A 13,307-nucleotide genomic window follows, 5' to 3' on the forward strand; every position below is an offset into this window, starting at 1 on the left:
CTGAGGGAAGCCGGTGCGAAAAACATCAATATGTGTATGAAGTAGTAGATAAAAGGGCTCAATTGTCCCCTGTATAGAAGAGCACACAACCACCAGTTCTTTCTATCCATCTCCAACCATTCGTTCTCCAACTCGCTCATACAACTCGTGCTCCACTACTACGTATAAAAAGCACCATGGGGGCCGTGACCTATGCAGATGGAATAGCTATCCTCCAGCTCATCATATTCCCTTTCATTCTTGTCGCCTCCCTCTTTATCTGGAAGCGGACAGGCTGGAGAGTCGGCGCCAAAATCTGGCGATATCCCTTCATGCTCTCTCTCATTCGACTTGCTGGCAGTATTGCTACATTAATTTCGATCGATCATGATTCGAAGCAGGTCAGGATTGCCATGTTCGTGTGCCAGCTTATTGGTATTGCGCCTCTGCTGCTAGCTTATGTTGGAATTTTGAGATTAATGTAGGTTGGTACCGGTCAGGGTCTTCGATCTGATGAACGTAATCTAACGGATGTCTATCTAGTGATTTGGAGAAAAAGATTCCTCATCGTCCTCTCCTACTGGTAACTGTTATGGGCATTGTCGGTTTAATCCTTGGTATCGTCGGAGTCAGTACTGCCGACACGACAAATGGTTACACTCCAGGCGCGCTCCCCAAAGTAGCCATGGGTCTCTTTCTCGCCATATATGTCATCGTCATGCTCCTTACTGCTTGGCTATTCTTCACATACTCCTTCTCCATGCGGAAGTATCAGAAGAGGTTGTTCCTTGCCATTGTTCTGTCTGCTCCCTTCTTGTTGGTTCGGTTGATCTACGCGGCTCTCGGCGATTACAGCTCTAACACGACTTTTTCAATGATGTCATTGGCCGAGGACAACAATACCAGCCTCACTGCCTACTTGTGCATGGCTGTTCTGGAGGAGATCATCTCTATGGTTATCGCCATGGCCTTCGGTGTATCGGCTGTTCTGCAGGCAGACTATGTGAAGCCTACTCGGGAAGGACACCTGGAGGTGAAGCCTGATAATGTGTGAGCACATAATAAATTGCTATGTGGCAGGTCGTTTAACACAGAATTCGCTTATTTCAATTTTAATTCTAATTTCAACTTTTCAAGCATGTTCCTCGTTTGATTGGTGCTTAGCGCTTATTTTGGGAGAGGATGTGAATCGGCCTTAGGACAATGGATTGGTCGATGTATGATTGGATATGAGCATCTCCAGTTGAGTAACTTCTGATTGTTCGAGGGGCTATGAATATCTGAAAGTTGTGGTGATTCGCCACCAGATATGACTATATGAACTTGCATTGACGTCCGTGCATGAGGGTCTCGCGGAGAGGACTACCCCGAAGCTTGGTCTTCTTTATCAGGATCGAATGGGTCTCGGAGGCCTATCGGTAGGCTGCGACCCCTTAACTAAGTGTGCTGCTGCCGGTAACAATTGATTGAAAAAAGATTACTTATGAGACCGCTGCTGAGAGGGGTCTGCATGAGTATTAATGTAATTATACTACCTTCTATGACAAGAAAAATTTACGCTCGGGGAAACGTATCTCGCAGCACATGCTCTAGATACAAAAGGCGGACAAGGCCCCTGTGGGGAGCAACATAACATCATGGGGAATATAACCCGAAATAATGAGCCAGAGGGATAATTAACAATGAAGTAGGAATGTATAAGCATATCATTGAGGCCCAACATCAAAGCGATGCAAGCCAAAGACATCTCTACCAAAATCAAGTTAGCCAATCACGGAAAGGGCTGCAATGATCGCACACGGATAGAGAAAGCTTGGTATTTTATGTTTGATCCTCTTAGTTATCAATCAATTATATTTTGTTTGAAGCCCTCTCCGTCGAATGAACATGTTGAATGCGCGCGATCCATCTGCCTATCCCAGCGATCTTATACATGTACCTGATACTCTGATGGCTTGAGCCTGGTGGGCAACAATTGTTTCTTTGGCCCAACGCCAACTTACGCAATCTTCAATGCGGGATACACAGCCGAGCACCGATCTGGTTACTGTACTAGGACAAGCTCGAGAAGTGGGATAGTGATTATCAGCCTCACGCCCCAAGTAAACACCGCAATCAATACCATCGAGGGGCCTAGGTGGGCAAGAATTATTGTTATCCACCTTCAATTAATACGGAGTATTAAGCGAGCCAAAAACGCCCCAAAACTGACTTCGCCTCAATGTTGACCTTCATTTTAGGGCCAAAAGGTGGGTCTAGAGTAAAGTTGTTTAAGCGAGGTACTGCGATTATTCACGTACCGAACGGACTGAAGTGGGCATGAAGATTGCTCATATAGGTGGGGGGAGTGCGAGTACTGCAGGTTATACGCATTCCTTCAGCTCAATTCCGAGTCCTCAGACAGGAGCAGGGATGGGGCTACTTCGTGTCAAATACGCTCTTGGCTTTCTTAGCCACAATGCTACCCTCGCCTTCACTCACAATTGATGCTGGTACTCTTTAGGGCGGAACGTGCAGCGATGAACAGAATGCGGTCTGGTATTAATTTGGCTGGGCCCTTTGTTGGAGATTTACGATCTGTAGCCAACCAACAGACCTACTCGACCCATGACAGACGTCCGTCCATTGGAACGAAACAGTGAAAATTAGGAGTTAGGCCAGGCCTCACAAGCATGAGGGTGGCAAGGAAGCTGCCCTATTTGAGCCCTTCCAGATTTCCGAAGTGTACAAGCATACAGTAACCTAGAGATGAAGGGCAATGCTACCCTGTGAGCCACGGAGCGAAGTTCTGTATTTTGAGATATGTCAGTGTGGAGTTTTCGAAGGGTATATTTTATACTCTTTGTGAGGGTTAACAGGAACGAATTAGTTAGTCTTTGAATGAAGCCCTCTTAATGACAAATTGACAGAGTGGTCTGGCATCCAACGAGTCATTCACGATGAATCATGAATCGTACACACATTCTCCACAGGGATTTACACAATGAACACTATTCCCTCTTGATGGCTCCGAAACAAGCTTCTTGGAGGCGGGCGCCAATATCATTAAGCCCGATTATGGCGCCGAAGGTGGGAACTTTCAACACGCTTCCCTGTCCACCTGTGGAGATCTCAGGGAATCATCCTTCCTCTCCGTATCCTTAAGGCTGAGTCGGGGCTGAAAATGAGACTGAACTGCTAGTCTCCTTTTCTTAAGAAGCTCCGAGCCGGACAATATAGCCACCAATACAATGCCGCTTTTCCGATCACATTTGTAGCCCCCACAAGTATCACTTGATTGATGCAACGCAATTTTAAGCAAGAAAGATCCTATTCCCGCCTATAACTTCACCCTCCGAATTTCATACCCCTTTAGGCTACCATGGTCTACGGAGGAAAACCTAGTCCAGGGTGTGCCCTATGTCGGAAGCTTCGGCTAAAAGTACGTTGATACTCCCCCACGCAGGACCATAAATTATTGACCAATTAGTGCGACCAGTGGCAGCCTTCATGCTCCCAATGTTCGCGGATAAATCAAGGATATCCGGGGTACCAAGATCCCCGAGCCCTTCGAGTCTACGATCAGACGACAGCCGTTACTACCAAAGCCCTAGCCCGGGCTGCCATTACCCGAAAGTCCCCAGCTGAAGAAAGTTCGAAGACACCGCCGTTGATTTGTTTATCTGCCCCCATTCAGGAGCAGGCTATGTCTCATATCTTCAAGTATTATGTTGGCACGCGCCAGAATCCAGGTGTACTCCCCTATTTGTCGGATTTGATTCACACTGAGCCCTCCGAGGCACTTCAAGCCACGATCAAAGCTATAGGACTGGCATGTATGTCGAGAATTTACCATGTACCTGAGCTGAGGCGATCAGCAGGAGAGGAGTACAGTAAGGCTTTGCGGGCGACCAATGCGAATCTCCAGGACGCAGTGTCGGCCACGTCCGACTCCACTTTGGGGGCGGTGGTAACGCTGAGTTTGTACGAGGTAATGTCTGTGAGATGTTAGTTTTGGGGTTCTCCTTTACTTAGTGGGAGAACAGATTATCTCTGGTCATAAATCGCAAATGATGGAGGCTTGGCTGAATCATGTCCAGGGAGCGATAAAGCTCCTTGAATTACGAGGTGTGAAGCAATTCGAATCACCGACTGGGTTAGGGCTGTTCAATAATGCACGGTTACAAATTGTTAGCCAATCCTCGGTGACTGTTGGTCTCTGGTATTAACATATCATCCTCAGGTTATGATGAACATATTCTTTAGGACGAGTTGTCATAGGTCACCCACAATAGCTGCATTATCGAATCGTGCAAGAACCTTTGGCGATACTGATTCTCAGGCGATTGATGATTTCTATGATATTCTCATTACGTTCAACGATCTATCGATAACGATAAAGGAGGCATACAAGAATGATGGTTTTCGTGGAAACATCGCACCGTTGACTGGGCAAGCTCTACGTCTCGATGCTGACCTGGTATCATGGGCGAGTTCCCTGGGTCTAGCCTGGCAGTTTACAGTGGCCAGGAACTCACCGTCTTTTTCTAGTGGCGGCATACACATCCGCAGCTACGATGATGAATATCATGTATACCCCAGTATCAACGTCGCAGTGCTTTGGAGCCACTATCGCCAAGCACGAATCGTCCTTCATGAGATGATCCAAACAGTGTGTCTCAATGTGTCTGAGCGACAGGCAATGCCTAAGTCACAACAAATAATGCTCAAGTCGAGCACCATCAATAAACACTTGGTGAAGGACGTCTGCTCTAGCGTTCCTCACATCTTTACATCGGGTGAAGCTGGTTTTGGGGGCGTCGCTCGATTGCCATGGCCTTTGTTCGTTGCGGCTGACTGTACGAATATATCGCCTCATGGGAAGAACTGGATTGCGCAAATACTCGATATTATTGCAACTTCTGCGGGTGTGCAGCAAGCACGTATCTTGTCACATTTTATCAAAGAGGGACATCACGGCTTCAATTTGATTCCTGGAAAATCTAAAGGAGTAAGCTGAATACAGGGAGCGGTAAAACACAATGAAACATGCTTCAATCTCCCGACCTCGTACGGTAGCATGTCATCTGAAGCGAAGGTAATTTGGACTTCATCATACAATAATTAGAAGACTTCCCTATGTATCCCAAATCCCTAGTCTCAGATCCCTATTTCTTATAAAATGTGCCGTTATTCTGAGACCTGGGAAGCTTGATTCATACTCCTGATGGTATTTTATATAGCTAATAATTGAGATACATATAGCTTTAAATACTTAAAAAAAAGGATAGTAACTAGTTAGCAAGAGAAATTAAAAAAAATAAATAGTACTATACTTAATTATGTCGCTTTCCCGTTACAGGTGGAGAGATAGACTTACATACTTAAACCCATGGCACTTGACACCGTAAATGAAACCTTCACATCATCCAACCAGTAAGGTCTCGGTATCAAGTCGTCGCGTAGTCTATAGAAAATATCCACTCATGGGAATAGACCGGGCGAGAACCCTGTCAAGTGACAGTAAACCCAACCTTTGACTTCTGGTTCGTATTATGTCGGTGGCAAGAGTCCTGCGTCATGGCGCGTCGCCGAAACACTCTTATATAAACGTGCTCTCCCTGTACCTTTGCCCATTTCTCACATATTCTAAACATACTTGTGAAGCATGTAACAGCAGACACACGACTCCAAACATGGCAGTAACTATCCCGGGTGGACAGCGAGCGCCCATGCGGTAAGTGAACAGCCACAGGGCTCAAGACAAGCTGAAAACGGCGGCACGCTTTTTTCTTGGAAGATACTCATTTGTGTCGGCATTCATTAGGCCCCAAAACCCAGCCGCCTTTAGCGTTGTTGCTGGAGCAGCTGCGGCGTGGATGCTCTTCAGATGGTATTCGCCCTCGAAACCGGAGCCGAAAGCACTCCCCTTTCCTTACGAAGACGCCGAGGACGTTATAGAGCACAGACCAAAGAAGAAAGGTCCAACCAGAATTCCTTGAAAGATTGGAAAGCGGTTGTTTGGTGCTGAACTCGGAATTCATTCTTCCCTAGTGGGGTTGGTCTGCATTTTCTCCGCAGATATATTATGCGAATCTGTATATTTTCAAGTATTATTTTAAAAATGCAATGTCGTTTAGTTCGTCATTTAATAATGACTCATAGCGTAGATACCTTATCTCAAATTGACAGGCTGACAGACTATAATGTTCTGCAAAATGATACTGATGCGCACTTGATTCAAAAGGTCATACTTTCCCGCCTTCCGCACATTCACGCTACACTTCTATTCGTACCTGATGATTTATCTAATGCCGATTTGGCAATGATTTTACGTTCATACGAATGGAAGACCTCCTAGATCTCATTCATATCCACTGATAATGATACCCCCACCATCGACCTATATCATGCTAATCTATTAATGATCCAATAATCATGTATTACTCAATGCTTAGAAATGGCTGCAACATCGGTTTCCATGTTAGTCGAGCAATCAAATGGTTCCACCGCAATTCTGTACCTGCACGTCCTGCTTGCATCTACAAGCACTTGGTCCTTTTGCACAATGCGAAGCAACGAGAAAAGAGATGAAATGTAACGAGAGATTCGGTAGAGCAAGAAGAAAGTGGAGATCGCAGCACGGAGCTTGGCAAAAATTTACGGCCGAAGCGCTTACGTTCACCAAACCATAACCCCATTGTTGGATTTGTTACACAAGCTAGGGCTTAGATTGACTTGCAATTCGCTGTCAGGCTTTTTAATTTCTTCTACCTGGTGCAATCCGACATCAAAAATGCATTGGATACTTTGAATGTACATCTTGCAGGACTCTGGTCAGATACAGAGTCGAAGTTCTTCGTTAGTCAAAACAAGTGACACCGCGATACGCCGAACATGCTATTTTTCGCGCCACGATAAGGTCAGAACTCGAGAATTGATAGGGATCAATGGCTACGATGGCCTATGTGGTATCGAGGTACCGGGACACCTCAACCTTACCGCCAGTCGACCTGGCATCATAATCACAGCCTAGAACCGAGCAGGGGTAGTCTAGGGTTGTTCCAATGGCGATGCGATCTAAATCACAACTAATGCTCCTGTTCAACACTAGTACGTATCACATGGGCTGCGGAGTGGGGCGCAAATATAGGCTGTCAGCCTCGTCGCTTCTGGCTGGTCTCCACCACGGCGCTTACGTTGATTGCTGGTAATATATCTAGTTCTCGTTGGGTTCAGTCTCCTTCATGAGCTGGACACATGGCAGCTAAGCAATGGAACAAACAGTGATCACAGGTACACCCAATGCTCTCGACACAACAGGATTATGTTTACTATCGCTAGATGGTGGCGGTGTGCGAGGGCTTTCAAGCCTCTATATTTTGAAGCATCTCATGACTCAATTGAGCCGTGAAAGACCGGAGCTCGGGCAGGTCAAGCCTTGCGAGATATTCGACCTCATCGGTGGCACGAGTACCGGAGGCCTTATTGCAATCATGCTTGGCCGCCTGGAGATGAGCGTCGACGAGTGTATCGATAGGTACATCAAGTTGATCAGTACAGTTTTCGAGAAGAAATCTCGCTGGCCTGTGAGTCTTTCAGGCAATATCAGGTCGCGATTTGACGCAACGAAGCTAGAAAGTGCTATTAAAGATGTTGTGACCAGCCATGGAGCAGAGGAGACAGACCTTTTCAACGACGGATGCGAGCGCGGCTGTCGTGTGTGAGTATATGATCCCGTTGACATGTGAGTTGCTTCTTATATGGCTAGTTTTGTTTGTACCACATCACACGAGACGAAAGATATTGTACGTCTTCGAGACTACAATGTGCCGTCTAAGGATAACATCTCCGCCACCATCTGCCAGGCTGCACTTGCTACGTCAGCTGCTACAACATTCTTCGATCCTGTTTACATAGGAAAACGAAAGTTTGTCGATGGGGCTCTCGGCTCAAACAACCCTGTGGACGAAGTGGAAGGAGAAGCGGCAGACATATGGTGCCCTGGTACTGGTGATTTAAAGCCGCTCGTGAAATGCTTTGTCTCCATTGGGACAGGAGACCCCGGAATAGCTGCGATTGAGGATAAGGCACTCAAGTTTCTCTCTGAGACATTGGTCAATATTGCGACCGAGACTGGGCGGACGGAAAAGAAATTCATAGCAAGATGGGCTAAGCACTACGACGAGAAGCGGTACTTCCGTTTCAATGTTGAACAAGGACTGCAGGGAGTCGGTCTGGAAGAATACCGGGAGCAGGGAAAGATAGAAGCAGCAACGCATCGATATCTGGATCATCAGGCTCAGGAGTTTCGGGTGCGAGATTGTGTTCAGAACTTGAAGCTTAAACGGGGTGTGTATATTGAGAATTTTGCTTAAATTACAATGAACGCATAGTTAATCTGGACTAGGTAGCGCGATGTCCAACATCTCAAGGATCCTCAACGTATGTAGAGATCATGAACTTAAATAGCCCACATCGTATTCACACTGTACAGGGAAACATTCCACATTCAACACAACTCCATATACGTATGACTCTTGTGGGCCGTCGGTTTGCTAATGCTAATTTTCTTACAGCGTCAAGTACTAAAGCGCCCTGGACCGTCCCTTTCCGACGAAATCCGCTCTTTGTCAGTCGCTCAGCGGAAATAGCCAAGCTTGATGACATCCTTAGTAATGACAGTGCCTTCTCCCAGGTTGCGATTGAGGGGCTTGGTGGCGTTGGGAAAACACAAATTGCGCTTGAATATGCGCATATCCTGCGAGAGCGACATCCGGACTGTGCAATATTCTGGATACCAGTCACTAGCGTTGAGAGCATGCTGGAGGCGTATTCGCAAATCGCAAAAGAGCTGCAAATCCCAAATGTTGGGATCGAGACCAAAAACATTCAGAATATAGTCCAACATCGACTGAGTCAAGAAAGCTCCGGCAGATGGTTACTGGTGTTGGACAATGCTGACGACATCTCCTTTTGGGCTGATAAAACTAAGGGTACGACTACTTCTAACCTGCCAAACAGCAAGCATGGATCTATCCTTTTCACAACCAGAAGCCACAAAACAGCAATTAGATTAGCAGGGAGAAATATAGTCACAGTCAAAGCGATGAATAGCGCACTAGCCAAGAACCTGCTGGGAAACACTTTAATCGACCGAAGCCTGCTGACTGACGAACGAGCTACTGCTGATTTACTTCAGAAGCTCACGTACCTGCCGCTCGCAATTGTCCAGGCAGCCGCATTCATCAACAAGAATCAAATGACGCTCTCCGAGTATATATCGCTCCATGAGAGCACTGAGGAGAGTACTATCGACATCCTTAGTCAAAATTTCGAAGACGAAGGTAGATACGAGGACGGAAAGAACTCCGTTGCGACAACATGGCTCATATCCTTCCAACAAATCCGGGCTTCTGACCCGTTAGCAGCGGAGTACTTGTCACTTATGGCCTGCGTTGACTCAAAGAATGTCCCACAGAAATTCCTTTCTCTCACACAGTCGGCAACAAAGACTTCTGATGCTCTTGGGACGCTGAAGGCTTTCTCCTTTATTACAAATCACGAAAATAGCCAGCATCTGGATATCCACCGTCTGGTACACCTGGCGACGCGTAACTGGCTACAAATGCAGGGCACCCTCCTAGAGTGGACCAACAAAGCTCTGAGTCACATGAATATGCTGTTCCCATTCCCCAGAGAGGAAAACCGACACATGTGGAGGCCATTACTACCACATGCTCGGCACATCATAGAGTCACTGGCACCGAGTACCCCAACCAGAGCAGCGATATATCTATTACATATTTTTGGATACGGTGTCCTACAAGATGGAAGATACCGAGAAGCTCGAAGAGCCTTTAGCACGGTTACAGATTTCTACAAAACTAGCCTTGGCATAGAACATCCTGTGACACTGTCCACTCAAGCAACCTTAGCACAGATATACCTCAGACAAGGGGAATGGAGCAAAGCTGAGTCTTTGAATATGCAAACACTAGACAGCCTGAAGAAGGTTGTCGGCTTCGAGAGTATGGTGACATTGACAAGCATGACTGCACAGGTATCGATATACTGCGCCCAAGAACGGTGGACGGAGGCAGAGAAGTTAGAACTCCAGACCTTGAAATTTTACGAGAGGGCGCTTGGTACAAAGCATCCACAAACTCTGATGAATAAGAGCTATCTAGCACTGATATATAGGGAGAAAGGAAAATGGAATCAATCCAGGAAGCTCAATTTGCAGATATTGAAATGTCACAGGACAGCACTTGGGACGGAGCATCCATTAACACTCATCAGCACGCGTAACCTCGCAGATGATTACAGATATCTGGGGCTTCTGAGAAAGGCAGAAGCGCTGCAAACGCAAGCAACAGAGACTTCCAAACGGATTCTTGGAGCAGAGCATCCGGACACAATACGTGCCACAGGTAGTCTGGCCTCTATATATAGAGAGAGGGGCCGCCTCAAGGATGCCGAGAAGTTGCACATGCAAGTTTTGGAGAATTATCGAAAGACTCTTGGTGCGGAACACCCTAGTACTTTATGGGCTATGGCCCCTCTAGCTGACACCTGGAGGAGAATGGGTCGATATACTGAGGCGACTGAGCTGCTGGAGAAGTGCTTACACTTGGAAACGAAAGTTTTGGGAGCGGACTACTCTGGTACGTCAGAAGATAGTCGTACACTGCGCCGATGGCACATGCACCAGCAGGTAATGAGTGGGTGCACTCCAAGCTAGTCGATGAACAGCCTGCATCGAACGCTGTCACTGATAGAAATTTGTTCCATTCAACTGGATTTTGTCTGTCCTTTGCCATATGTAATGTTCTCCTGTATATTGTACTCTGTTAGTTTGATAACTCAGCCGGCTATAATCTTGCCCCGGCCTAGACTGACTGTAATATTATTAAGGCTATTGATTCGTAATGATAATCAGTACCCGATCGGGTCTCCGCTTTCATAGCCGAAGGGGAAGTGGATCCATAACGCGATCAAAGATCAATCAAATGCGATAAATTTATACTAGACTACTAAATGGAAAGGGTCCACGACATGGGCCGAAGCAATTTTCTTTCGTTTATAAATTTCCCCGCAATTTCTTCTGATTTCATAACTCTGCTACGTAGGAGACAATTGACCTCCATATACCCTGAGGGACCGCGCTAAGCACCTATACAAATCTGCCATGCACTCAACTGCCCGTCAATATGACTCGCTCGAGGGGATGTCAAGAACGGAACCCGACGTTGAGCCCGCCCTCCCACATGAGGAACAACCTCTCCTATCTTCGGAGGATATCTGGAAACCACCAAAAGGCTTTCTCTGGATCCAGATCGGTATGGATCACTGCGAGGTTCAGAGCACCAGGCCGCTAATGATTTCCCCAGCGATTATGTCCAATGTTTTTCTCTCGGGCTTTGACGGCACCATCACTGCTTCAACTTACGCCGTCATCAGCTCGGAATTCAACGCTGCCAACACCGCCTCATGGCTCACCACCTCATACCTAATCACTAGTACTGCTTTCCAACCTCTTTACGGTCGCTTTTCCGATATTTTTGGACGACGCGCCTCCTTCTTTACAGCGACCATCACCTTCATGGTCGGTTGTATTGGCTGCGGCATTGCAAAGGATATCATATTTCTCAATCTCATGAGAGCATTGACTGGAATCGGTGGGGGTGGTCTAATGACTATGGGTATAATGGAATTTTTCTTTCGTTGAACAACGTTGAACGCTAATGTCCTTCAGCCACTATTGTCAATTCGGACCTGATCCCCTTCCGTCGTCGTGGCATGTACCAGGCCCTCCAAAATGTCATGCATGGTTTCGGTTCTATCTGTGGCGCATCCTTTGGAGGCTCAATTGTTGACAGCATCGGGTGGCGATGGTGCTTTCTGATGCAAGCTCCGGTCGGACTGCTCGCACTGATTACAGGTCACCTGGTAATTCATCTTCCCAGGAAAACCGACCTCATCGAACCGGGTCAGGGACTCCGGGCGATCTGGCAACGAATCGATCTCTCCGGCGCATGCGTACTCATTCTAGGCCTCTCCAGCCAGCTGGTTGGTTTAAGTCTGGGCGGAAACGACCTGCCCTGGTCTAACATATGGGTGATTTCCTCACTCGTATCAAGTGTGATCCTTTTAGGTGCTTTCGTGGTTATCGAAACAAAGACTTCTGCGATCCCGCTTATCCCCCCGAGAATGCTGCGAGGCCTCCTGCCTATTGCTACCCAAGTCTCAAATGTCTGTGTCGGAATGGCGGCGTATGCAGTATGTTTTGTGACACCGTTCCCGCAACTAGAGCTAACATTAGTAGTTTCTCTTTACTCTCCCATTGCTATTCCAGGTCATTCTCTTGGATTCTGCCGCCAAGGCTGGTGCGAGACTGGCGATTCCGTCCCTCGCGACCCCAGTGGGTGGTGTTATTTCCGGCATTGTCATGTCCCGTTGGGGCAAATTGGCCCAACTTGTACGCGTGGGCGCTTTGCTGATGTGCATCGGAAACTTGCTAGTGATGTCACTGCAATTCAACGACGCTGGGTGGAAGTACTTTACATACGTAATTCCAGCAAGCCTCGGCCAGGGCATCGTGTACCCCGGGATTTTGTTCACGTTCCTTGCCGCATTCGACCATTCTGGTACGCAAGATACAATGCATATCCGTGTGGGCTTTAAGACTAACAATACACAGACCACGCTGTGTCGGCGTCCACGGTGTACTTGGTGCGTTCACTCGGCACCGTTTGGGGCGTGGCGATCACGTCCACTATTGTACAAAATACATTGCGCTCAGGCCTCGCTGAGGCCTTGAGTGGAGTACCAGACAAATGGAAAGTAACATCCCTTTCTTTGCGAGTAGGGGCTAGTTGAGCGATAGCTGATCATTGTGTGGTACAACTCCAGATTATCGATGATATCCGACACTCGGTGTCGGCTATACATGACCTACCACCGGATGTCCAAATGGCCGCTAGACTGGTATATTACCGCGGCATCCGGCTGTCCTTTATGGCCTCGGCTTGCTTTGGGTTTGTGGCTACCATCGCTGCACTCTTTACAAAGGGCAAAGGGCTACACCGTGCGAATAATGCGTAAATCTATCTCGGAAGACTAGTTATAGGGCTAGTCGCCTCTGAGCCTTGAGCTGAACACAGGAGGTGAGGAATGTAAAGGTAGGTCCGAAGGAGGTAGATGGTGTGGAGTTGGATGAGGGGGTGAAGGATCCTGGTGTCGGAATTAGTTCCATGCTGGAGACATATGAGGGGTGAACGGCCGTCTTATGAACAGAAAGCCTGCCAGCAATAGAAGCGGAGATGTTATAAACTTTATGGCAGATT

The 13,307-nt window shown here is 47.3% G+C and overlaps 5 protein-coding genes across 5 annotated transcripts; all 5 read left to right on the top strand.

Annotated features, from left to right (window-relative positions):
* Positions 1-176: 176 nt before the first annotated feature.
* On the top strand, positions 177-1,033 carry AO090012000290 (uncharacterized protein; the record flags this gene model as incomplete). The annotated part of the gene is made up of 2 exons (XM_001727279.1): positions 177-460; positions 523-1,033. 2 exons carry the CDS (start codon positions 177-179, stop codon positions 1,031-1,033), a joined length of 795 nt encoding a protein of 264 aa, XP_001727331.1.
* A 6,019-nt stretch (positions 1,034-7,052) lies between these two features.
* AO090012000292 (uncharacterized protein) lies at positions 7,053-7,596 on the top strand (the record flags this gene model as incomplete). Its single annotated transcript, XM_023236411.1, is given in 3 exon segments — positions 7,053-7,071; positions 7,255-7,547; positions 7,561-7,596. 3 exon segments carry the CDS (start codon positions 7,053-7,055, stop codon positions 7,594-7,596), a joined length of 348 nt encoding a protein of 115 aa, XP_023091339.1.
* A 125-nt stretch (positions 7,597-7,721) lies between these two features.
* Positions 7,722-8,430, top strand: AO090012000293 (uncharacterized protein; the record flags this gene model as incomplete). Its single annotated transcript, XM_023236412.1, has 2 exons — positions 7,722-8,310; positions 8,369-8,430. The coding sequence occupies 2 exons, from the start codon at positions 7,722-7,724 to the stop codon at positions 8,428-8,430; spliced, it is 651 nt and encodes a 216-aa protein (XP_023091340.1).
* Positions 8,431-8,491: 61 nt separating this feature from the next.
* Positions 8,492-10,820, top strand: AO090012000294 (uncharacterized protein; the record flags this gene model as incomplete). Its single annotated transcript, XM_023236413.1, has 2 exons — positions 8,492-10,625; positions 10,816-10,820. 2 exons carry the CDS (start codon positions 8,492-8,494, stop codon positions 10,818-10,820), a joined length of 2,139 nt encoding a protein of 712 aa, XP_023091341.1.
* Positions 10,821-11,149: 329 nt separating this feature from the next.
* On the top strand, positions 11,150-13,065 carry AO090012000295 (MDR family MFS transporter; the record flags this gene model as incomplete). Its single annotated transcript, XM_001727283.1, has 6 exons — positions 11,150-11,300; positions 11,352-11,663; positions 11,717-12,240; positions 12,287-12,608; positions 12,662-12,804; positions 12,874-13,065. 6 exons carry the CDS (start codon positions 11,150-11,152, stop codon positions 13,063-13,065), a joined length of 1,644 nt encoding a protein of 547 aa, XP_001727335.1.
* Positions 13,066-13,307: the final 242 nt, after the last annotated feature.

Source organism: Aspergillus oryzae, chromosome 4, assembly GCF_000184455.2.
Source record: "Aspergillus oryzae RIB40 DNA, chromosome 4".
NCBI lineage: Eukaryota > Fungi > Ascomycota > Eurotiomycetes > Eurotiales > Aspergillaceae > Aspergillus > Aspergillus oryzae.